At 39.4% G+C, this 24805-nt stretch overlaps 3 protein-coding genes and 1 pseudogene across 3 annotated transcripts; 1 reads left to right on the top strand and 3 right to left on the bottom strand.

Moving 5' to 3' along the window:
• Positions 1–6365: 6365 nt before the first annotated feature.
• Positions 6366–8762, bottom strand: LOC110057555 (kappa-type opioid receptor-like). Its single transcript, XM_020764147.2, has one exon. It carries the CDS (start codon positions 8673–8675, stop codon positions 7668–7670), a length of 1008 nt encoding a protein of 335 aa, XP_020619806.1. The 5' UTR covers positions 8676–8762; the 3' UTR covers positions 6366–7667.
• A 77-nt stretch (positions 8763–8839) lies between these two features.
• LOC149103306 (rhodopsin, GQ-coupled-like) lies at positions 8840–11767 on the bottom strand. Its single transcript, XM_089273919.1, has one exon. It carries the CDS (start codon positions 11448–11450, stop codon positions 10431–10433), a length of 1020 nt encoding a protein of 339 aa, XP_089130045.1. The 5' UTR covers positions 11451–11767; the 3' UTR covers positions 8840–10430.
• Positions 11768–13786: 2019 nt separating this feature from the next.
• On the top strand, positions 13787–15361 carry LOC149103305 (rhodopsin, GQ-coupled-like). Its single transcript, XM_089273926.1, has one exon. It carries the CDS (start codon positions 13922–13924, stop codon positions 14789–14791), a length of 870 nt encoding a protein of 289 aa, XP_089130052.1. The 5' UTR covers positions 13787–13921; the 3' UTR covers positions 14792–15361.
• Positions 15215–24274, bottom strand: LOC149103304 (uncharacterized; annotated as a pseudogene).
• Between the last annotated feature and the right edge of the window lie 531 nt (positions 24275–24805).

Below are 24805 nucleotides of genomic sequence, written 5' to 3'. Positions count from 1 at the left end.
TTAAATTCACCAGTACCCATATGTACACCTTTGTGGAGAGAGGCACTGTGAGAGTAAAAGGTCTTGCTCAAAAACACAACACAATGTCCTTGACCAGGGCTCAAACATGGACCGCTCGATCCATTGCTGAGCGCACTAACCACATGGCCACCGTACCTCCCACCTTGTCCCTTAGGCCTAACCTTAACCCTAAACCTAAAAAAAGGAGTCTGTAGATTTCAGTCAAGTTTACCTCTTATCACTTGTGTATTTGAGACAATTTCTAATTTCCTTGCTTTGCCATTCAGTTTACAGCACCAAAGCCTGACTTTAAGTGATTCGCAACTACTGACGGAACTTGTTTTTGCAACTTACAACTTCAGACTTTGCACAAAATTTCTCACTAGAGAAAAGCAATGTTGTAGAACTAAAGTGATGAACTAAATGCAATAAATATTACCAATGGTTTGTAGACGACAGTAAGCCAATTCAGAGACACAGTGGCATAAACAAACCCACTTGTTAGCCAATTTATCACAGGAAAAAAATAAATACCTATAATAATATTATACATATATAATTTATTGCCATCAGGTGCTATTATGTCTTGTAATAAAGTGGTTACAAGTTAAGTAAGAATCTTACAGAAGGGAGGATGATACAATACTATTACTAAGGCGATCATAATTAATTTCATATTGTTTCAAAGCATGTGATATGTACATGTATGATTACAATGTAAAAATTATTTTGTAGTGATTGAGCAAAGCTCATCTGAATTAAATTAAATGAAAGGAAAAACAACAACAGTCAATTATTTATGAAAGTTGATACAATGCACATGTAAGATAGGGAAATAAAAATCGAAAAGCTTCAAATGACTGAGTAAACAAAATAAACTAGTGGGTTTCATTGAGGAGTTGATTACTGCCTCTCTGAAATGTTGAATGTCTTTTCAGCATCAAAAGAAGTGAAACATGACCACATCCCATAAGTGGAAGCGGTTTCGTGTAAACAAATACAGGTGTTTGGGCATTTTAAAATATTTAGTTACATGTGCATACATGTACAGGGAAACGGTCTTGAAAATTTCCATGTGCTATCAACATTTAATTGATGGAAACAAAAAAGACCTCAAAAAAGGAAAAATTGTCAATGAACCGAAGATATTGAGCGGTCTTAAATGTTTACAGTATTTCCAGCGTTCCCTGCGGCCAACAAATCATAATATTTTCGATTTCTACTCCCTTCGCAAACGCCACAATTATATAAATGTAGGCTTAAACAATCTTTAATGATAGAGAAATATCTTGTGAATGAAATGAACAAATGTTTTATTCTTACAGCAAACGGCAGGTACAAAAAAAAATATTTCACCTGTTCCAAAAGGCGCAGAAAGTCAGAGAGGTGATAGAAACGCCTAAACGCCAGTCTTTAAAGACAAATTCTTATCAAAGTTTCTTTGACGCGTTGCGAAATACAATCTCAATGAACAAGCACCACATGTCGGCGCAAAGTGAGTGTGAATAAAACGGTCCCGAGTTACATGTACCTTAACCATTTCGTGCAAATTACACTTTAAATCCAACCAGTCTTCAAAATCCTTGCAAACGCTGCACACAGGACAAATTTTCTGCTTTGCTGGATACCCATCGTTGATTTTCACAATTCTGAGGCGAGGGCGGCTGAAGCAACACGATCCACGCTTCGTCCGCTCGAGCTGGCTCGAGTCAGCAAACTACACATTACTCCACAGAAAATGACTCCCCTGTACCGCTATTCTTTACGAACATTGCTTGAGTATTAAAAACCCATTTCAGGATGTCAAACTCACCAATAACGAGAACTATCAAGGATATTTTCGACCTTAAAACGAAGCAAAATACCGATCTCAGAGACAGCTCCGATCGAAGGACAGCACAGCCCGATGGTGATGACCACTGACCAGTTACTGTGACGTCAAAAAACGTATTTCCGCGGTGTCCAAAAAACGGCCCTGAGAAAATTAAATTGTTAAAAATCAAAGCGCTTAAAAGCGCAAACGTAAATGCCTGATAGATCCGACCTGTTTGAAGCGGTCATTGAGGCAAGACCTTCCCAAGTGTAATACGCTGTAACGCAATCAAAATGGCACCTCTATAACCTCGGTAGAGAGTGTAGTTGCCCTGGTCATTAAGGTCAATTCCGTCCCTCTTCAAGACAGTGATCTTAGGCTCGCGCAGGCCTTTGTGTCGCCAGAATTCAGCGAACGATAAAGGTTCAAGAACCACGTCCAGGTATTTATTCAATGTGTCTACAGAAGAATTATACCGTGGACAATGGGAAGGGAGTGTCGCTCTGTGGATGACCTGACATAGCATGATAAAGGTTACATTGCACTCCTCGTGAAGTTTACAAACTAAACTCTCGATAGAGGAACCCACGGTTTCGGGGCGATGCCCAGCCTCACATAGGTCATTAGACCCAATCTCTAAGACTACAATATCAGGCTGCAAAGCTCTAACGAGGTCCAGGTCAAATGCCAGAATTTTAGCGACAGTTCGTCCCCCAATCCCCAAAAAGTGAATTTCTACTGAAGACAAATCAAGTCCGGGAAAAGTTCTAGAATCAAGGCCTTCATAAAGGAAAAATTGAAAACGTCTCACAAACGAGTGCCCCAAAATAAGAACTTTGCTCTTGCTATCCATAGCAAAAATACTAGAGAAATATATCTGTTATAGATATATACAGTATATAAAAGGAGAAAGTACTTAACTTTGTTTCCTTGCTTACTTTGATTGATTGCTTGAACGACTTCAAGATTTAACGTTACAGATTAAGAGGGCGTGTCACAGCTAGCATCGCTCTTTTACCCTCTTGTGCTCCAGTAAAAAGAGGCTATGTACTTTTACTGAATAGGGTGTGACAATTACAAAATCCTACTTTCTATTGTCATGAAATTGCCTGACTGTCTCGTGATTCTTGCACAACTCCAAGGTATTGTCTAGGTATCAAATGACCGTAATACGAACGCAGCAATCAACCCACCTCTACCCTTGATGACCTAAGCATGTCATGTCAACACCCAATACAAATTAAATGTATAACCGAGGAGGTGACATAAAAACTTTTATTTGCATGCAAATAAATTCATTTTATACCATGACGAGTAAAACACTGGTTTCCCATCTATTCTTAAAACGTTTCTTCCAAATAGTTTCATTCTGGTAGTCCTTAACTGTGGAAGGGTTCTTAGTGTGTAGCTCCTGCCAAACAATCAACATAACTGTAAAACTTTGGCACATGTGAAGCCAAATCTAAATCGCGTGTATCAAAATTACGATCGAAGATAGCTCGTCCCCCATATTGAGATGTAACCGAGGAGAAGAGAGAGCACCATTTACTACCATCTGCCTCACATAAGCGTTTAACCCACGCTGCTTTATGGGACTTAACCACCATGTCGAAGACAACCTTATTCAGACCACCCTTGTCCACAGGACCTATTATCGTGTGACGTTTTACCTTGTCCGGCTTAAAGTTTCAAATAAATTTGTGAGCAAATATCGTTGACTTTTTCAGCGAAGTTTATAGGCACTGTAAGAACGGACGTATTGTAAACTGGCTTAGCAATGGCGAGCGTCTTAACAATACAAATCCTTCCTATGAGAGTTAAATTCTGGTCGTCCATTGATTTAAGACTTTCTTTAGCGTGACAAGCTTTCCTTCAAAATTAATTCTATAACTAGTGGTGGAGTCATAGGCGAACGCGATACCTAGCGCGAATACATATTCTTCTGGCCACGCAATGTGAAATGGAGCAAGTTTACCTAAGTTTTCAGATCTGAACAGGCTCCAAAATCATTTATGAGCTTGAATAAGTGGTTAGCAGAGCACTCATCCTTTATAAAAGCTGCGGTAAGGTCGTCTGCATACATACTTAGTTTTAATTCAGTCTCGTTAATTTTCAAACCACACGCGCACAAATGTTTTCATTTTGTCTGATCGCTTGTGCAAGTACCTCTATTGCCAACAAAAGAAGAAGCCCCGACAAGGGGCAACCATGTCGAACGCTTCCACAGAGCTGAAAAACGTCTGACGCGTAACCATTGTTCATAGCACAGCTTGTGATGTTAGAGTAAAAGGTGTGAATCCATTTTCGAAACATCGGGCCAAAGTTCATAACCTCGAGTGCTTTGAACAGGTAATTCCATTCCAAGGAATTAAACGCCTCTATGGAGCTGAAAAACGTCTGACGCGTATCCATTGTTCATAACACAGCTTGTGATGCTAGAGTAAAAGGTGTGAATCCATTTTCGAAACATCGGGCCAAAGTTCATAACCTCGAGTACTTTGAACAGGTAACTCCATTCTAAGGAATTAAACGCTTTTTCAATATCTTCAAAAAGTAGCATGCCTGGCAAGTTTTTTCCTCATACGACTCGATTACATCAGTAATCAACCGAATGTTTTCTCCATTGAAGCGATTTTTGACATAGCCCGTTTGATCTCTATTGATCAGTTTTGGCAAGACTTTCTCTAATCGCTTCACAATTCATTTCGTAGCTTTTTTGTAGTCAATGTTCAACTAGCTAGTCGGTCGCCAATTTTTTAGGAGAAGAGTGTCTTTGTTCTTTTTTGGCAGCAAGGAGATCACGCCCCTTTTTTGTGAGATCGAAATTTCACCACGCTGATAGGCGTCGTTTAGACAGCCCTTTTAAAAGGTTGCAACATATTCCCAAAAACACAAATAAAATTCCGCGGTGAGTCCGTCAGAACCCGGGGTTTTGTTTTTCGCAAATTGTTTGAGAGCGGATAGGCGTTCTTCGGAGATAAGTCCTTCGCAGGTTTTCTGCTGTTCACCATCAAGTCTCTTTAATTTATGTTATTGCAATTTACAAAAGGCGATGCAGAAGCAACAACGGAGTCCTCTGATATTTGGGAGGAATACAAGGTCTTATAAAAGTTTTCCATTTGGAAAAAGATCTTATTTGGCTCTTCTAGATATTGGTTTTCATTTATTTTCAATTAGACAATGTGTTTTCTTTCATACGAGCGCTTTTCTAAATTCATAAAGTATTTGCTGTTTCTTTCGCCGTGCTCATACCACCTAGTTCTGCTTCTTATAATCGCACCTTTAGTTTTATGTTCAGCGATTCAGTTTTGTAATTCAAATCTGATGCGTTCAGCTTCTATTGCTAACTTTGTATCGTGAAGATTTTGATAAAGAAGCACATTCAGGTTTTTTAACTTGCAGAGCAGGTATGTTTCTCTTCTCTTTCTGTCCTTAGAAAGCCGTTCTGCTTGCCTGGCAGCAATCCTTAATTCCTTCCTTCCTTCCTAAATTTCTGCCTTTCTGTATCTCTTCCTTCCTTCTTTATTTCCTCAATTACAAACTTATTGTTAGTGAAAAAACCAGAACATGCTCAACTGGTGTAAGTAGATCATGGCTGGAGAAAGCTTCCAGCTCTTCAAATTTGGATATATATTAAAATGTTGCATTATTACGTAAATGTGCGGTTATGTCAGTCCATATATGGATTATTACTTCGATAATATATAATTACATTTTATAAAGCAATGTGTTATATTTATAATAGCAACTACGGCGTGTATTTCTTTGCCAGTTTATGTTAACAATTCTAAGCCAGTAAGGAAAGAAAAGCGTAAAAATTTGCAAGGACTATAACTGATAAAAAATAAACCCAAGACTGATTAAACTGTTTTGTCTTAGGCTCCGTCCACATTGCGCCGGAGAAACTTGAAAACGGTGTTTTCATTCTGAAAACCCATCAAATGTTTTCCGTACACACTACGCCGGAGAAATTTGAAAAGGCAACAATCACCGGCCATTTTGGATTTGTGTTTTAGGAAAACTCGGGCAGGGAAACATCATGATTATCGTGACCTCATCTTTTTCTAAAGGCTCCGTTTTCAAAATGTTTTCCGTCCACACTAAAACGCAAAGCCCGCGTTTTCAAATTCCTCCGGTTTGAAGAGCGTTCTCGAAAAGCTCCGTTTTCATAACGGATTAGAGAGGACGGTATGCCTAACCGTAAAAAAAAAGCTGCATTTTCAAATTTCTGAGGCGTAGTGAGGCGTATTCTCTATTTTGTCGGTTCCAAGCAAGCTGCTCGAATCTGAAATCAATACCGCCATTGTCAATCATGTGACGAACAATAACTTGATAACTCCTAATCAGTGGGCCTATAGGAAGGCTCACTCTACTGAGCTACTTCTCATTCATCTCACAGAGAATGGAGGAAGTTTGTTGATGACGGCCTCACAGTTGCTGTCGCTTTTGTAGACTTCAGGAAAGCCTTTGATAGCGTATTACATTCGCGCCTATTGGACAAATTACATGGACAGTTCGGCATTGATGGTAAACTCTATACATGGATGGATAGCTACCTTTCGAATCGAAAGCAGTTCACGACGATAAATGGAAAAGAATCATCGAAAATGTACGTTAGGTGCGGAGTACCACGGGGCTCGGCGTTGGGTCCTACTTTGTTTACGCTTTTTACGAACGATTTACCTTCATTCATTAAATCTGGAGATACTTTTATGTACGCTGATGACACTACGGTTTTCTGTACAGGCTCCTCGCAAGACGTCGCCTGCAATTTACTAAATCGTGCCCTGGAAGAACTTTTCACCTGGTGTGTTAACAACCGCCTTACTCCACATCCTGGCAAGTGCGAGGTAATGTTACTCTCCAAAGCTCGGCTTATTGGTCCGCTGCCTGCCATTTATATTGGCAAGTCCATCATTGAATACAAGGCTACGGCCAGGCTTCTGGGTGTTACCTTGGATCAAAACCTGAGCTGGATACCTCACCTGAAAGAAGTCATTAAAAACTTTGCAAACAAACTGAGCCTCCTGAAGAAATCCAAGTTTCTACCCAGTCATGTGTGCGAGTCACTTTACGTAAAGGTTATCCAGCCATCCATTACGTACGCAATGCCCGTCTGGGGCGGGGTTAATCAGACAGAGTTATTGAAAACATTGGAAAGACAACATTGCCGTGCTGCTAGAATTATTTTTGGCTTTCCACCGGACATGCCAACAGTTGACGTTTTAGCTACCGTTAAGTGAAACACTTTAACATATATGTATAAACGTTCTTTAATTAAACTTTTTTTCAAGGGTTATCATGGCATGCTCCCTAGCACTTTGGCTGAAGAGTTGATTATCCACGGCGACAGACCTTCTTCACGACTGAAGCATGGGCTGATAGTACCGAGTTTTGCCTCCAAATACGTTAAAAACTCCATTTCCTATAGAGGGGCTGTCCTATGAACGCTATAGGGCGAACTAATAGACCGATACTAGAGAGCACAGACCTGAAATCTTTTTTGAAGAATGTTGTTAATTGTAACACTTTTAAGGAATTTAATTTTAATGTTTTAGCCCCACAAATAATTAACAAAATATCGGAGAATTTTATTTATTTTTAACTATTGATCTCATTCCTTGTTATCAAAATTATATTTTTTATAAGAATTACTTAATTCTTGTATTAATTATTTATCTATTAATTGTAGTTATTTTATGTATCTTATTAGTACACGACCCCACAAGCTTGTTAGCTTTGACGTCTATTGTCGTGTATAAATAAAGGTTGTATATGTATGTAGTGTGGCCGTTAATAATTCACACGCAAAGTAAATGGTGTACATGCGGGTCTAATGGTTGTCCTGGAAGATTTAAGCGCGGAATGAAATTGAAACCAGCTCAACAACAGATCTCTCCTTCTTCGTTTCCTTCAAGGAAATGCTCTTTGTCACGAAAAAGTTGTTACCGTTCCGTGATCTCTTTCTTTTACAGCAACAACAAGATAGCAGTTTGACGACTTCTTGTCGAAATCTCGGACAGCGAAATGAGTAAACCACAGGGTTAGCCGCTGAACCGAACAGAGCAAGTAACATGGAAAATAGTTGGTATTTCGTGGTGTTTTCTCCATTTCCAAATCGCTCCACGATGGGTCTTCCGAATGTTGGAGTCCAAGTAAATAGAAATGTTATAGTAAGGATAACAAAGAGTTTTGTTAATTTGCGTCGTGACTTGAAAACGGCAAGATTTGTTGCTCTGTCTTCGGTGTTGAACCAGACGTGGTAAATAACCCGAGAATAACAGAATATAATCACAGCACTCGGTAAAACAAGACCAAATGCCAAGAGAACAAATATGTAAATTGCGCTAAAAATTTCGAACCAAGCTGCAGCCCCTGTTGTTACGTTCGCCAGCTGTAAGTTGCTTGTTCCATTCATGATCGGAGCATTCTCACAACAATACGGAGAGCTTTCAGAATCAACAATGTACCCTCCAGCGCTCAAAATGCCCACCCAAATCCAAATTGCGAGAGTGACTTTCCACATCAGAGATGTGCTCGCTCGTTTCAAATGCACAAAGGGTTTCAGAATAGCAAAATAACGCTCCACTGCCAGTGAAACGAGAAAATATATGGAAGCCAAAGCGTTCATGACGAATTGAAGAGAAGAATGTGGAACACTGTTCGAAATCAAAATTATGTCCAAGAAAGTGACAACGCCGAACCCGAAATCTGACCAAGCGAGGTTGGATATTAGGCATGTGTTCGCATTCTGCAGTTTCTTGTTTTTGGTTATTACCACAAAGACGAGAAAATTTCCAAAAACAGTGAAAAGGAGAAGTGGAATGGAAATTCCAGATGTGACGACAGGTAGCGCTTCCATATACAGATAAAAAACGACAAAAATTTGAAACGTTTTGAAATTAACAGCCTGCTAACTTCACGCAACTAAAACACGAAACCCTCTGTCATTTAAAAAAAATAATAAATTTAAAATCAATGTGTGCATGTAAAATACAATAAAAGTTTTATTCATTATACATGAGATTATTGTTAGTTGGCCAAACAGAGCTGGAGCGGAAATTAAAGCATAACTTATGATTTTGATTTCATTGGCTCGGTAAGACTACACAACATGTTTTCCAAGTAAATTGATAACAGTAAATGATCTATTGAAAAAAAAAATGCACATAGGAATTACAATAAAAACTCCATTTTATACATACAGAACACAGCGATTATACATGTTTGTTTTTTTTTTCCCAAAATGTTTCAGACTTGAGGTATATAGAGTAAGTCAAGTTTAGTTGGTTCTCGTTAATTCTTTTTATGTGATCAACAAACAATTTTAAATATTAATTTCCTGTCACTCAGCAAAGCATACAAATAATCATCTTGTTTTAAAAACTAACTTCTATCCTGAGTGCTTGTAATGTTCATACCTGCAGCTGATTTATCATAAAGCTGTTGGATTATAAGAACATCAAACTGTGCTTTTGTCTTATAGTCAAATAACTGCAATGTTTAATAATACATCTTCCTTAAAAACCTGTAATCCGAGGACTTGTGTCTTGTGTTCCTCGCGTCATCACCTGGATATTCCTCCATTTCACAAGATCAGCTAGTATATAGGCCAGTGGCAAAATTCAAAATTGTGATATACAACGTTTGACATTTTTCACAAAGGGAGTCGGGACTACATTTTAATCAGGCATCTTAAGGTTTCTGCCGTAAAAGTGAAGCTCAAGCATTAAATTTACATATAAATATTGGTCGGATCAACATAATTAAAATTTTGCATCCGATATTTTTGCCCGCATTTCAAATACTATGCCAACAGAGAGGCAAAACAATTTTATATGATGATGATAAAGGGATATGATTTTTAAACTCGTGGAGGTCTTAAGGAAAGAAAAAAATTGAAATTGAAAAAATTAAACAACTAAATCGACTCGTGTTATCTACTTATTAATCACTTTTAATTGAAAATATAAAGATATGCTGACTTTAAGGGTGGTTTATTTAGATCGTATTTATTCTTATCTAGTTCGGTCTCACAAAGCGCGAAATGCATAATCATAGAAAACAAGAACATACTCAATTTATCTCTACGAGATTAACTGTAGGAGGAAAAATTATTTTCTTTTACCTTTCAGGTTGATGCACAACACGCTGCCTGTGTGAATAGCGTGATAAGCTCTCAACAAAACATGAAAATAAAACAATCAGTTTTTTTTTTGCGGAAATGAAAACAGAGAAAATTTAGTGATGTTCGATGAGATGAAATATAATACCCGGTGATTTTTGTCTTCTTTTTCAGTTTGTACAACACCCTGCACAGCACGTTGTCCGTGGGAATAGAGTAACAAAATAAAACCAAAACCTGCAAAACACAACATAAGATCTAAATACGCGAACTAAAGTGTTTGCGGAAAACAGAAAGAATTTAGTGATGTTCGACAAGATGAACAGTGATGCAAAGTGATTTTTGCTCTCTCTTTTGTTGTAGTTATCAGCTACAAAAGTTATTTTCAATGAATTCAAACACTCTGTCTGCATCACCTTTGGCCTTTATTTGCCTGCTTTAGGCCACAAAAGCACGCCAACTTTGCTTGGTGTAAAATCTAGTTAACGGTTGTCAAGCAGCGCGGAATGAAATTGAAGCAGGTTCAGCAATAGCTCTTGTCTTCTTCGTTTCCTTCAAGGAAAAGCTGTCAGCTACAAAAATTCTGTTTCTGTTTACTTGCCTCTTTCTTTTGCAGCAACAACAAGTTAGCAGTTTGACGACTTCTTGTCGAAATCTTGGACAGCGAAATGAGTAAATCACAGGATTAGCTGCTGAACCGAGCAGAGCTAGTAACATGGAAAACAGCTGGTATTTCGTGGCGTTTTCTCCATTTCCAAATCGCGTCACGATGGGTCTTCCGAATGTAGGGGTCCAAGTAAATAGAAATGTCACAGTAAGGATAATAAATAGTTTTGTTAATTTGCGTCGTGACTTGAAAAGTGCATGATTTGTTGCTCTGTTGTCTTCGGTGTTGAACCATACGTGGTAAATAACCCGAGAATAACAGAAAACCATCACAGCACTCGGTAAAACAAAACCAAATGCCAGGAGCACAAAAATGTAAGCTGTGCCAAGAGTTTCAATCAAAGTTGGACTCCATTCTGTTATGTTCGAAAGCGGTGAGCGGCTTGTTACATTCGCTCTAGCGTTTTCCCTAGAGGGAGATTGCGAAGCCTGACCCTCTATGATAATTCCTGCAGTGCCCAGAACACCTACGGCAATCCATATTACGACAAGGACTTTCCACATCAAAGATTTTCTCGCCCTTTTCATGTGCACAAAGGGCTTCAGAATAGCAAAATACCGCTCCACTGCCAGAGCAGCAAGAAAGTAGACTGAAGCCAAACCGTTGATGACAAATTGAAAAGAAGATATTTGTATTACAAATTTTTGCGAAACGCTAAGTATCTCGAGGAAAGTTACGACGCCGAAGCCGAAATCTGACCAAGCTAGGTGGGATATCAAGCATGTGTTTACGTTTTGCCATTTTTTGTTTCTGTTAACGACAGCACCGACGAGAAAGTTTCCAAAAATAGTGCAAACGAGAAGTGGAATAGACAATCCAGTTATGACTAACGTTAGCACATCCATTTGCAAGGAAAAAACTTCCGGAATGGCAAAGCGGCAACGCTTTGAATTTACTGACGTATTAAATGTGGAAAACCTGACCCCTTTCTTCGTTAACGAAAAACTAAATTACAACCCACTTCTTGGAAGTATATGTAGATATAATAAACGTCTTTTTAATAATTTACACAAGAGTTTATTGTAATAGTCCGTTGGTCAAACAAAGCTGCACAAGTTTTAATTAAAGCTCAACTTTTAATGTTGATGCACAACACCCTATCTACGTAGATAGGATAATATACTGTTAACAAAAACACACAGATAAGAACATCCCAACTAAAAAAGAAGACAAAAGTCACCGTGTATTTCTTTCTCTCTGCCTGCCGTGGAAACTTGTCGCAATTACTTTTTATCTTATGAACATAATATTTTCACTATAAATTTTCCTCTTTACTAAGCAAAGTAAACAAAATCAATTTTTTTTGACAAATCACCTAGATTAAAGTGGTTTCTCAAGTGCTTGTCATGTTTATTCCGCGAACTGAGTCATCTTATATTTGTGGCAAGCACAAAGAGCGTAAAACTGCCTTCTTTTTTCAGGTGATCAAACAAATATTAGCTAGTATTTAATAATACATTTTTCCTCTAGGCCTGAAAAGTCACTTAATTAAACCACCTTTTTCGCCAACGTTATTTTCTATGTGTACCCTGTTTAACTCGATCATTTAAAGTAAAGCAAACGGCCAATATCACCGAATCCCTATAACTCATACAAAAGTATAGGTTTAACTCAATGCACATTATATTGTCAGTATAAAATTTACAGCAGATTTTGCAATGAACCTCGCTTTAATAAAGCAGAGGGAAAAAAGAACTCAGCAATGGGCTTTTGTAAATTATTGGGGAGTATTAGATGATCAGTAATGTGCAAACATGGGCAGTTTTGCTCCCACAAAATAATACGATTTTCTTAAAATTCCAACATTCTTTATAAAGGTCTTCAAAAATCAGAGATCACTCATATCTTTCCTGCATGGCTAAACAGGCGGCTAGAGATGCAATCAGTGCGCAAATAAATAGGTCTATTAATTACTGATATTTACCACTGAAAATTTGAATCATAATTAGGACCGAGGGCATGTTTCTCGAAGGTCGATCCCGCGAAATTTTCGCACCCGGAAAGCCGTAGCAAAATCTCAAACCTTATGACTACAGAGCTGTTTTATTTACATATTCTTAATATGAACAGAAGTTCCCTTCATACAAGAAGTTTCAGTCGAATACAATTTTCTGTTTTTAGATACAAATTAACTAAAAATCCTTTTTGGGACCCGAAAAGTTTCCGGGGCGTTCAAGAAACAGACCCCGGGTCAAGCGCCGTACTTCACATAAGCCCAACCCAATTCAACCAATTAGGCTCATGTGAAGTTCGGCGTTTGACCCAATTAAGTTCGACTGACTTTATTTGGAGCGGCTGAGGCGTTCTTCACGCCTGGTCAGCCGTGAGTAACGCCTGAAGACCGACTTTGGGTCAAACGGCGATCTTCACAAGAGTCGAAACGCATAATCAAAGGTCTAAAGGCCGCTTTTGTCATCTGTTTGGTGTAGCAGAGCGGTTCGACTGAATTAAGTTCAACGTTTGACTCAAACAGGCGTTCTTTTAATTTTTTAAGTCGACCCAAACTGTCATTAGGTTCGGCCCATGCGAAGTACGGCGTTTGACCCGGGCTTAAGAAGCACTTTTCCGGCGCATCCTAATAATATGAATTTAATCATATGGTCAAGGACGAAAACCTGCCGAGACTAAATTTTATAGTAATATTAAAATTAACGAACAAAAACATAGTGATTAGCCATGTAAGAGCCTTTAAAACTTTGTTTGTTGTTTTTAGTTTAAATAGAAATGTCTTTTTAAACAAATAGCTCACAGCTTATAAAAGGTTGTTGAGAACAGATGTCATTCTACATTTTGCAAACAAAAAAAGATTAATTTCAATCTTGCTTTCCTGCGTCTGTATTATTACTCGAGTGAGAAAACTACTTCATTGTGATTGGCTGAGACGAGGCCAATTTAGGCGCTAATTTTTAATTTGCACTGCAGTTCAAATGCAGGCGTGTTCGTAATTTTTCTCAAAGATATGATAAATGAGTATTAAAGATTTACACTACTCGTAATATTCCAATATTCTATCAAATTGCAGACTCGCCTAAAGGCTCCTGCAATATTGAGGGAATTTTCAAATATCACCAGTAGTGTAAATTTTTAATTGCACTCAAAGTCAGTTCGATTACCTATACTTATTTAAATACGATCCTCAGCAAATAAGCTTGCAAATGAACCGGATAAAGTAAAGGTAAACAGTGAGAAAGGTCATCGGCTAAAGAAATTCGAGAGAGCTTTATTTTATTTATGGATCTTAAAATATTGCTTAATTAATAAATTGGGGGAATTTTGCTGCAGTTCCCTCGTGCTGAAGTTTGTCATAGTTGTCACCATGAACGAAGATTTCATTCTCGCTGCAGAGTGTATATCACTGCCAATTTTTCTTTGCAACCTTATTGGAAATTCCCTTGTCGTTATAATTGTTGGAAAAAACAAGAAGATGCAATGTCCCAACACATTCCTACTATCTTACCTCGCAGCAGGTGATTTGCTTTTTGCAATTATCGCAAAAACCAATATGGTTCTCTTGGCCACAGGTTCAAAGGTTCGCCTACAAGCGACGTATATGTTCTACACACTGGTTTCAGTCCTGATACTCATGTTACTTGCGATTGAAAGATATCTTGCAATTCTAAAACCGTTCTTCTACAAGGCGAAAGTCACGAAATCTCTGGTGCGAAAACTCATTTTGATCATTTTGGTATTTTCTGCAATGGTTTCAGCGCCGGCTTACTATGTATTCGATAACAATGGTAACGCTTCGGATTTCTGTGTGAGTTCCAAGTTTGATGAAACTCTCATGGTGAGTTATGCAGCTACACTTCTTGTATTGTCCTTAACGATACCTGGAAGTGTTATGATTCTGTGCTACAGTCGAGTCATACTTCATATATGGTTCAACACCGAAGAGAACAAAGCGACGAACAAAGCGATTTTAAAATTACGTTGGAAATTAACAAAACTATTTATGACAGCGACAGTAATATTTATCGTAAATTGGTCAACGTCTTTCGGTAAACTTTCCTCTAGTAGTTTTCGCTGTAGCGAAAGCTTTCAAGTTTACGAAGTAATCTCAATTTTGCTAGCGCTGTTAGGATCAATGGCAAATCCCATATTGTACTCTTTTCGCTGTCCTCGCTTTAGGCAGGCAGTTAAGGAACTGATTTTCCCAAAGCGATGCAAGAGGAACTGTTTGTGTTGACCGTGCGAGACATAAACTAATGCGGTAGCAGGCTGTTTGACAACAGCTTATACAGGATCAAAACAAACTATAATAAAGTAAAATAGAGTAATTTCTGATAAAGCCTCCCTCCGTCCGAAAAAAACTCGACCGATCGAATATTAACTTTCAAGTCTGAGAGGGAAGAACACTTTTTTTTCGGTAATATTTAGATTATATTTAGAGCAAGCTGCTTTAAAAGAAAAAAAGAACTTCCTCTGACAATAAGCGGTCTAGACTAAGAACTGCCTCCTCCTTCTTCTGTTCTTGCTCCTCCTTCTTCTGCTCTTCCTTCCCCTTCTTCTACTCTTGCTCCTTCTTCTTCTGCTTTTCCTTCTTCTTCTTCTGCTCTGCCTCGTTCTTCTGTTCTTCCTCCTCCTTCTTCTGCTCCTCCTGCTCCTTCTTCTACTCTTCCTCCTCCTTCTTCTGCTCCGTCTCCACCTTCTTCTGCTCTTCCTCCTTCTACTTCTGCTCCTCCTCCTTCTTCTTCTGCTCTTCCTCCTTCTTCTTCTGCTCTTCCTCCTCCTTCTTCTGCTCTTCCTCATTCTTCTTTTGCTCCTCCTCCTTCTTCTTCTGCTCTTCCTCCTTCTTCTTCTGCTCTTTCTCCTTCTTCTTCTGCTCTTCCTCCGTGTTCTGCTCCTCCTCCGTGTTCTGCTCCTCCTCCGTGTTCTGCTCCTCCTCCTCCTTCTTCTGCCCGTCTTTCTTCTTGTTCCTGTGCTCCCCCTCCTTTTCTTCCCCCCTTTCCTCCTCCTTCTTCTGCTCTTCCTCCTTCTTCTTCTGCTGCTTCTCCACCTTCTTCTGCTCGTCATTCTTCCTGTTCTTCTGCTCCTCTTCTGTCTGCTGACCGTCCTCCTCCTTCCTCTTCTCCTCATCTTTCTTCTTCTGCTGCTCTCCCTTCGTTTGCTTCTTCTTCTTCTCGTACTCGTTTTCCTCTTCCTGCGGCAACTTCTCCTTGTTTTGTTTCCTCGTGGTGCTATTCAACTCCGTTTTTGCGTCTCCTTCCTGCCCCTCAAGCTTTTTCTCTTCATTGATCCACGCTGCCTTCGGCCCTCTTTGGAACTCTTGAAAAGTAGTCACGGTGTTGCGTCTCGTTTTTAAAGATCTTTCAATTATAATTTTGTTCTTTGCACAGTGTGCGTCAGTTGCTCGTATCACTTCAGATGGTTGCCTGGTAGTGTCCAAGGGGACAATTTGCAGCAGCGATACATTTCTTCTAGATGAACGCTGTTTTCTGAACTCGTTTGCCCTGCATGAAGGCACATTCCCCAGCACTTCTTCACTTTCTTCCCTTGTTCGCTTTTCTATCTTCTCACAAGATTTTCGTTTACAAGCGCTTCGGCTTTGCTCTCGGGTTTCTCCGTGTTCCTTACTTTCGCCGGTTTCATGCAGGTACGAACGGACCTGGAGACTTGGCTAAATCCATCGCGTCATTTTTTAGCTGGACTGAGTATTCATGCCTTGTTTGGTTTCCATCGTTGTAAACTGTATGCTCGTCTTCATAACCATTTCTTTTGCTGTCCTCTTTTCTTGACCTATCTTCCCCTTTTTGTTTTTCTTCCTTGCTGCGGTCGGTTGATTTTTCTTTGAAGTCGCTTGATCCGAAGGGATCTTTGAGAAACTGCTTGAAAGCTGAACAAAATCGATTGGTTCGAAGATAGTAGACGATCGGGTTCACGGCGCTTGAGATGTAAAGGCTGTACCACGCGAAGAATCCAAACCACATGTCAGCGATTGTTCCCTTCTGATGACCCCAGACTCCATAAATGATTGCAGGAACATAACAAAGGAAGAAGCCAGCTATTGTAATGACGATAGTTTTGGTAGCCTTAATGTCTCTTTGTAGTCGCGCCTCGGCTTGAAGAGGAGGTAGGTTCAACTCAGCTCTCTCTGAATAAAAAAATGATAATTTCTATGAATTACTAAATACGGTAAAGAGCAATAGCCGCGGTAAGAAAATCTGTGTGATAATAATGAAGTGACATTTAAAATAACCAAGGCATATAGAGGGGCACAATCGGCCTCGAGCGACAAAAGAAGAAAGGGGGCTTGGCTTTCCCGCCGCGCCGCATTTCTCACTAATGTTTGACATACGTAACGGCTGTATAGAATTTATGTTATTTTCTTGTCGGCGTATTGGTAAAACTATCATTTCCACTGATGTTATCTCCGATGTTATCCTTTTCGAATTTTGACGCTGTCGCAGATGTTCTGTATAAAATATCTCCGACAATATTACATCGATTTTTTAATCGACGTTGTTCTTGGCGTTGTCGTCGTTGTTCTTAGCGTTGTCCTCCCTTTTGTCGTTTTGGGCGTCAAGTGTCTGTCTGTACTTTGGACCGAGTTCAAAACTAGTATATAATTTAGGTATGCCTAAAGGCGGAGCTCCCACAAAAGTCGCCATAAAATACTAATCATTTACTCGACACAGTAACCTTTAAAAATATTCACCTGGAAAGCATTTCACCAACCCGAATGAATTAAGGAAATCTCCATTAGGTAAGTAACAATTTTATTTTAAGAGGGTGATACAAAACAGGTCATTTCTGATAAACTAGTGACCCTCCGTCCCAAAAAATTATTCATAGTTAAAAATACACCTAAGATAGTCACTGTTGGTTACAACACTGTATAAGTTAAAATGCTAAGACTTCATAAACAATATGCAAATCACCAGGTGCAATGGTGAATAACAAATCCTGTTCGCTTTTAAAGCATATAATTCGCAACGAAATATGGTCGAATAAACCAAATGTTGAGGAAATTTCATTTAAGATCGATCATCATTTAATATAAGGCAAGAAATGCATTTACAGCTCGGGAGACAACTACGTGAGAACCAAAACTTTTTCACTCCATGGGTTACCAGATTTTCTTTCCTATAGCGATGGGCTAATGCGTCTTCGGAGCCAAGGGGCTCCGCTATGAATCAAAAACGAAACACACATTTGTCGATTCTTCGAAGTTTTCAACAACAGTCCGTTTCTTAAAACAGTATCTGAGATTGGGGCTAGCTCATATCAGTCCTCTTTTTATGAGAAGTTTACGAGTTGGCTTATAGAACGCTTTGATTTTATAGAACGCGGCGTTTGTTCCAAAGACATCACTTCAATTCTGGCATCCTCGAAGCATTGGGAATTTAGGAAACTTGTTACATCAGCCTTGGACTTGCCTTGAGATGAACATTTTTATTCTCCATTTATTCTGATCAGTATAATTGTCAGAGGTGAATATAAGAATCTGGTCTTTTGATTGGTCGTGAAATTCAGTCTATAGCCATCTTCAAGGCACGGTTGCGAAGTAAGTCATCGCCACAACAGGATTTGAAAAAGGTTTACCCGAGACTTTGTAGTCTTTTCAATGTAGCATCACTACCTTGTGCAGGCATAACCCATCACATACTCTTTTCAAACATCCAGCGAACTTAAATAGTAAATTTTTAACAAAAATACACCATTGAATTCATTTCATTTAGGTTTTTTTCAATAAAAATACAGTGGGTCTTTCAGGTGATTCCTGAAACTTGCATTGCGCATACCTACAGCGCAGGATTTTCGCCTCATTAACTCGCGCCCACTCGCTCGTGCACGTACAAAACATAAGTGGTAGCACAGCAATTCGCATAAAGAATAACAAAAACTTTGGGCCATAGATTCGTGCAATTTTCTACATTAATTGTTATTATAATTTCAACCCGTGCGGTATTTTTGAGAAAATGACATCATTTTCCTCAATACTTAACCATGCCTCGGAACAAGGAAAATTAATGGCGGCCTTAATTATCGGAAATAAATGTCCAAAAACCGCGATTTCTACTGTTCGTATTAGATTGAAATTTGGCAAGATATCTTGGAAATACCTATTGTGTACGAAAATGTAAAGAAGTGGATATCGAGAATTTCATCATAGTAGCACTTTAAGACTGATCATCCATAGGTCATGTCTACGATACTGCCCATATTTAAGCACCTGAATAGAGAGGTTCATTTAAAGCATGTTCATATTCAAGAACGCTTTCAGATCGAACACGCTGAGTGTTCGCTGGCCGGCTACAAATCCTTTTAAAATTGAAAACAAGGACGTCAAGGAATGGTAGACTACAAAAATGTGCGGAGAATGTAACACTTACCTTCTTTTCGTTCTTCTTTATTGCGCGAGTTGTCAGAAAACCCAAAACTCCACCACGTACGATAGAAAATCCAGTTAACGATCCTACGAAGTACTTTCCCTGTTTGTAGATCTCTGCTCTGTAATCGCGGACGCGAGCGTCTGCAAGATTGATGTTGAGGAGTGGTATTGATCCCAAGATCGTCACCACAAGGCTTATCAACCAAGTAAGGACAACACAGATCATGGCCTTCTTCTTTGTTTTCCAGGCAAGGTACTTGAAATCGAAGGCAATGGCCAAGAACACATTCGCCATCATGGCGAGCATTGATGCAAGGTTGAGAATCGCAAAGACTCGGCTTAGGAAGGCTGTCACTATAGCCAAGGTCTGGCCTCTGTACTAACTGGCTTCTGAGTTGGAGATCATATGGAAAGGCAGGTTAACAGCTGCGTAAAGGAGGTCCACCACAGCGAGATTGGCGACGAGAATGTTCGGAACTGTTCGTAACGATTTAAACCGAGCAATCGTCGCGAGAACGAAACTATTACCAAGCACAGAAGCCGATGTCAGAAAAGCGCCTAACATGTTCATTACAACCTTGGTAAAAAGCGATTTTGCTGGATACATTTTGAGATGTATTCTTTAACGTGCAGTGGAAACGTCTAGCGATGTTATCACACTTCGAAAGTAATACGATCTGACTTAAACAATAACCCTGGAAAATACCAGCTGGGTTACATAGGGTATTTATTATCATGTAAAATGTCCCGAACAAGAGTTATGGTTGTACAATATAATTGAAGTTGGCTGCAGCCATCGACACCAATTTACAGTGCACGGAGAACCTGACCACGGCAAAACTATGATCACAGTCAATAGATAGACAGTGACGTTTTTTCCTCCGTTGATAAATTATTGTTATTCAAGATAGAGCTGGAAATTTGTGCTAATCACCTATTATATAAATGATTCTGATTTCCCGGCAGCTTTCCCACGCAAGTCATTTGCTATTTTTAAAACGCGTCAAAACTGTGAACGCTTTCGAAGAAATTGCATTGAAAAACTAACATATCCAAGATTTAATTTCATTTTTTAACGCTGTCGATTGAGTCTTGGACTAATGTCTTAGCTGAATTTTGTCCGAAAAAAAAAACGACATGTGTTTTGCTTTCCAAGTGACACAAAAGCTCCGGACGTAAAATAAAGCAATGTTTTCGTTTCAATTCAGCTTGTGGCTTTCTTTTGTATCTGATGAATTAACTCTGGTGTTGCAAACAAATCCGGCCTTTCTATATAAATATACTCGTCAATCTCTCCTTGTCTTCTTATTTCTCTGAAAGTGTGATGGTTTTACCAGGACGCGTTCATTGATCAACTGATAAATCAAACAGCTTACTGACTGAATGTTCCAGCAGGCAAAACATGTACAGAACATACACGAACTAACACAGCAAGACGGCTAACTATAACATGAAGTGTTTTCATGAACAACTGAGCATCATTTGCATACGTGTACCAGATCGCAGCCAACGTTATCAAAGACGTTTAAAAAACACCCTGTAAGAAAGCACGCACTATAAGCTGTGATTTTATTTAATCAAAAATTCTTTCTTATCGCTGCTTTTGTACGAGGCTGTTCCAAGTTCATCAACGATATAACACGCACTATTATAAATGTCTAGAGCGTGTTCAACAATTCTGCACGATTCCAGCAAAGAGCCCTGGGATTATTTTTAAAAATGAGACGTCACGATAATCACGTGATTTCCCTGCCCGAGTTTCCTTGAAAACAAATCCAAAATGACCGATGATTGCTGTGTTTTCAAATTTCTCCGGCGTAGTGTATACGGTTGCTGAGATTTAGTTCGATCTGAAATACAAAACAAGCATTCAAATATACACACAAGTTTGAAAAGTGAATGACCAACATGACACGAGCGTGGGACAAAGAAAAAATACTATGAGATTTTTGCTTTGTCCCACGCTCGTGTCATTTTGATCAGTTCACTTTTCACATTTCATTACCGAGCTTAACATTCACCATCTTTATTCGCTTATCACGCACACCAGTTGTTATGGCGGTTATCACTCATAACCTTCACGCGCCGATCGTCTGAAACTAACAAGTCAAATCTGTGAAAGCTCTAGGACAAATTTGATTGTAAAACACTGACACAGCAAAGATCTAATTTCAACTTTTGAACGATAAATCCAATATACTTTAAGAAAATTTGGAAGACAGGGAGAAAGTGAGGAGCATATTTATAACCGATTTCTCGATTTTTTTGGCAACACCAATGCTTCATTAAGTACAAAAGAAAGCCATAAACTGAATTGAAACAAAAAACCATTATGTGAAATTATTTTTTTTCTCAAGCATCTGAGCGGGCCGGATTCCTAAATCCTCGAATTTGATTGGCTAATCACACGCACGTGACCGGTCCAGCTTTTTACGATACGGCCCACGGACTGGATTTTTTCTTCCCTGCTTAAATTTCGCTCCTAAAAGTTAGCGGTATTCGTCAATCTTGCCTTTTTAATAATAATAGTAATAATAATAAAATATTTATATAGCGCCAATATCCTAAAAGTTCAAAAGCGCTTTACAGTTAGAAATATTAAAAACACTTAAGACAAATAAAGTAAAAATAAAAAAAAAATAAAAAAAATAAAAAAAAAAAATGTCGCTAAAAAGTTATAGTCACACGGCCATCGACGATTAGTCAACGCAAGTTTATCTCTGTTCACTTTAGAATGGCAAGGAAAGTCACTGTAAGTAAATTCAATTGAGTGTTTTGAAGTTGTGAGGGTTTGCTTGATTGTTTGTAGCTTGGCGCTGTAATGGCGCGTAATCCTGTGTTTCTCTCGCCGTAAAGTTTGAGTCAATTTCAGTCGAGTTTACCTCTCTGATCGTTGCTGTATCTAGGAGAATTTCTGTGGAATACACTTAACGGATTTCCTCGCTTTCTGCTGTTCAATTTACGGTAGAAAAGTCTGATTTCAAGTGATTTTAAAAGCAACGACCGACAGAAATTGCTTTTGTAGTAAAACTTCAACTTCGCACAAAATTTCACAGCGCAAAGACAATTTTGGAGAACTTAAATGGTGAAGTAAATGCAACTAACATAAAGTAGTTCGCAAAAATTTGTTCTACAATCCATCTTTCTTTGTCTACTATCTGAGTTACTCGTTCGTTGCTAAGTTTGTTTGCAGATCGTTAGTAGATGGCGCACAAGCCGATTCAATGACAAGAGTTGCGTAAACAAACCCATTTGTAATCTGTAAAACCAATTTACTGCAGGAAAAAAAATAAACATGTTATTTGCCGGCTTAGGGTCGGTCCGTATAGTGAAAAACTGTGACCTCGGGCTTGAAAATGCTGCCCGAGGCCTGCGGCCTCGGGCAGCATTTTCAAGACCTCGGTCACAGTTTTTCACCATACGGACCTCCCAGCCGGCAAATAACATATATATATTGAAGGGCCGCAACCAGGATAACACACGGTAAAAATTTAACGACCTCTCGCTGAAAAGATAAAAAATGACAAGCTTTAGACTGCCTGAACTACAGTCTTCGACGGCAAAATGTCGAAGACTGTAGTTCAGGGAGTCGAAAGCTTGTCATTTTTTTCATCGTTTTTAAATTTTTACCAAAAAACATTAAAATATTGCCGGGAAATGGAGCTACATCCGGAGCTATTGCGTCACTTGAAAAGCGAAACGGGTGTATATTTTTTCTTGTTTTTGCGGGGGTAGGGAAGGTGGTGGGGAAATCCAGCTCAGAGGTGAGTCGAAGATTGAACCGATGTTTCGGGACAGTTCTGTGTTAATCAACAGATAAATCAAACAAGTCACTGATACATGTACAGTGAGGAATGTTCCACAACTAATTCTCAAGAAAAGAAATCCTTGTTTACACATTCGTAGTGCGAATGCGTAACGATTCGACCGAAACAGTTCATTAACAATTTCTGAACGCGAGTTTGCAAAAAACCTTTTTCCGTGAACTGAATTACCAAACAAAGACTCGCATCGACGGAGTAGAAAAATCCGCCCAATCACAAAAGCCCTTATTCCCGCACGCTTCTTCTCCCTTGACGACAGAAACTCTGCTCTCATGATGTTGGATCAGAGCTGTGTTTGGCCAACATCCGTCATTGGTCCAGTTGCTTGCATTACGATGTTCCTGCTACCACAGCTTTGGTTTACGGCGTAGGGTTGTTAGCCGTACGCCCAATCCCCAACCTGGAGGACCAGGGTGTCTAATTTCGTCAAGCTCCTCCCCCTAGAACTGTCCAGCATTATTGAACCTGCCGGGCGAATGAAAGCCCTCAGCTAGTACAGCTCCGGGGCTCCTAAAGGTACTCAAACTACCACACCAACAGCGAGGTATAGGTACCATCACGCTGAATACTAATCAGTTTTAGCAACATGACAAACGTCATTTCGTTCGTTTCGCTCTACTTCAGACTTGTGGAAATAAGGTTCTCTCTTTGCCACACTGAATTTTAGAAAACTTTTCAAGTAAAAATTCATGTAACAGTGAAAGAAAAGGTACAGAAAAATGTTATCAATGCATCCTGGCTAATTTTACATGATACAACACAAATTTGAACGTTTCCTCATGCTACATTCAAATGAATACCCAGACCACAATTCGGTCCTATCGAGTGCGCTCGACGCTTTCATCCCACCGAAAGTAATCGCACTAAAAACATCTTTTGAACTAAATAACTCAAAGCCATATTTTATAATCGGAAGTTAATAAATACTGTCTGTGGGTAGCGAACTACACTAATATTGCTTCCACCTGTCCTCTTCTTCTTCTGCTCGTCCTCCTTCTTCTTCTGCTCCCACTCCTTCTTCCTCTGCTCGTCCGTGAACTCTCTCTTCTGCTCCTCCATCCTCCTTCTTCTTCTACTCTTCCTCATTATTCGTTTGCTCCTCCTCCTTCTTCTTTTGCTTCTCCTTCTTCTTCTTTTGCTCCTTTTCTTTCTTCTTTTGCTCCTCCACATTCTTCATTTGCACTTCCTCCTTCCTCTTTTGCTCCTCCTCACTCTTCGTTTGCTCCTCCTCCTTCTTCGTTTGTTCCTTCTCCTTCTTCGTTTGCTGCTCCTCCTTCTCCTTTTGCTCCTCCTTCTTCTTCTTTTGCTCCTCCTCATTCTTCGTTTGCTTTTCACTCTTCGTTTGCTCCTCTTCGTTCTTCTTTTGCTCCTGCTCCTTCTTCCTCGTCTCCTCCTCCTCCTTCGTTTCCTCTTCCTCCTTCTTCGGTTCTTCTTCATTCTTCGTTTGCTCCTTCTTCTTCTTCTGCTCATCTTTTTGCTTCTTCTTCTCTTCCTTCTTGTATTCGTCCTCATTTTCCCGCTATAACTCCTTCTTCTCTTCTCCTTCCTGCACCTCAAGCTTGGCCTCCTCAGTGATCCATGCTGCCTTTGGAACTGGTTGGAACTCTTGAACGGTAGTCACGGCGTTTCGTCTCGTTCTTAAAGATCTTTGAATTATAAGTTTCTTCTTTGCACAGTGTGCATCAGTTGCTCGTATCGTCTCAGATGGTTGCCTGGTAGTGTTCAAAGGGGCAATTTGCCGCAGCCAGACATTATTTCTACATGAACGCTGATTTTGGTTTCTGAACTTGTTTTCCCTGAAGGCACATTCCCTCAGCACTTCTTCACTTTCTTCCCTTGTTCGCTTTTCTATCTTCTCACAAGGTTTTCGTTCACAAGCGCTTTCTCTTCGCTCTCGGGTTTCTACGTGTTCCTTACTTTCCCCGGATTCATGAGGGTAGAGAGGGACCTCGAGGTTTCCAATGGCTAAAACTATCGCGCCATTTTTTCGCTGGACCGAATACTCAAGCCTTGTTTGATTTCCATCATTGTGAACTACATGCCT

This window comes from Orbicella faveolata, unplaced genomic scaffold, assembly GCF_042242905.1.
Source record: "Orbicella faveolata isolate gen_17 unplaced genomic scaffold, um_ofav_v1 contig_35, whole genome shotgun sequence".
Classification (NCBI taxonomy): Eukaryota; Metazoa; Cnidaria; class Anthozoa; order Scleractinia; family Merulinidae; genus Orbicella; species Orbicella faveolata.
Note: the sequence above shows the minus strand (reverse complement) of the source record. Positions and strands in the feature narration are given on the sequence as shown.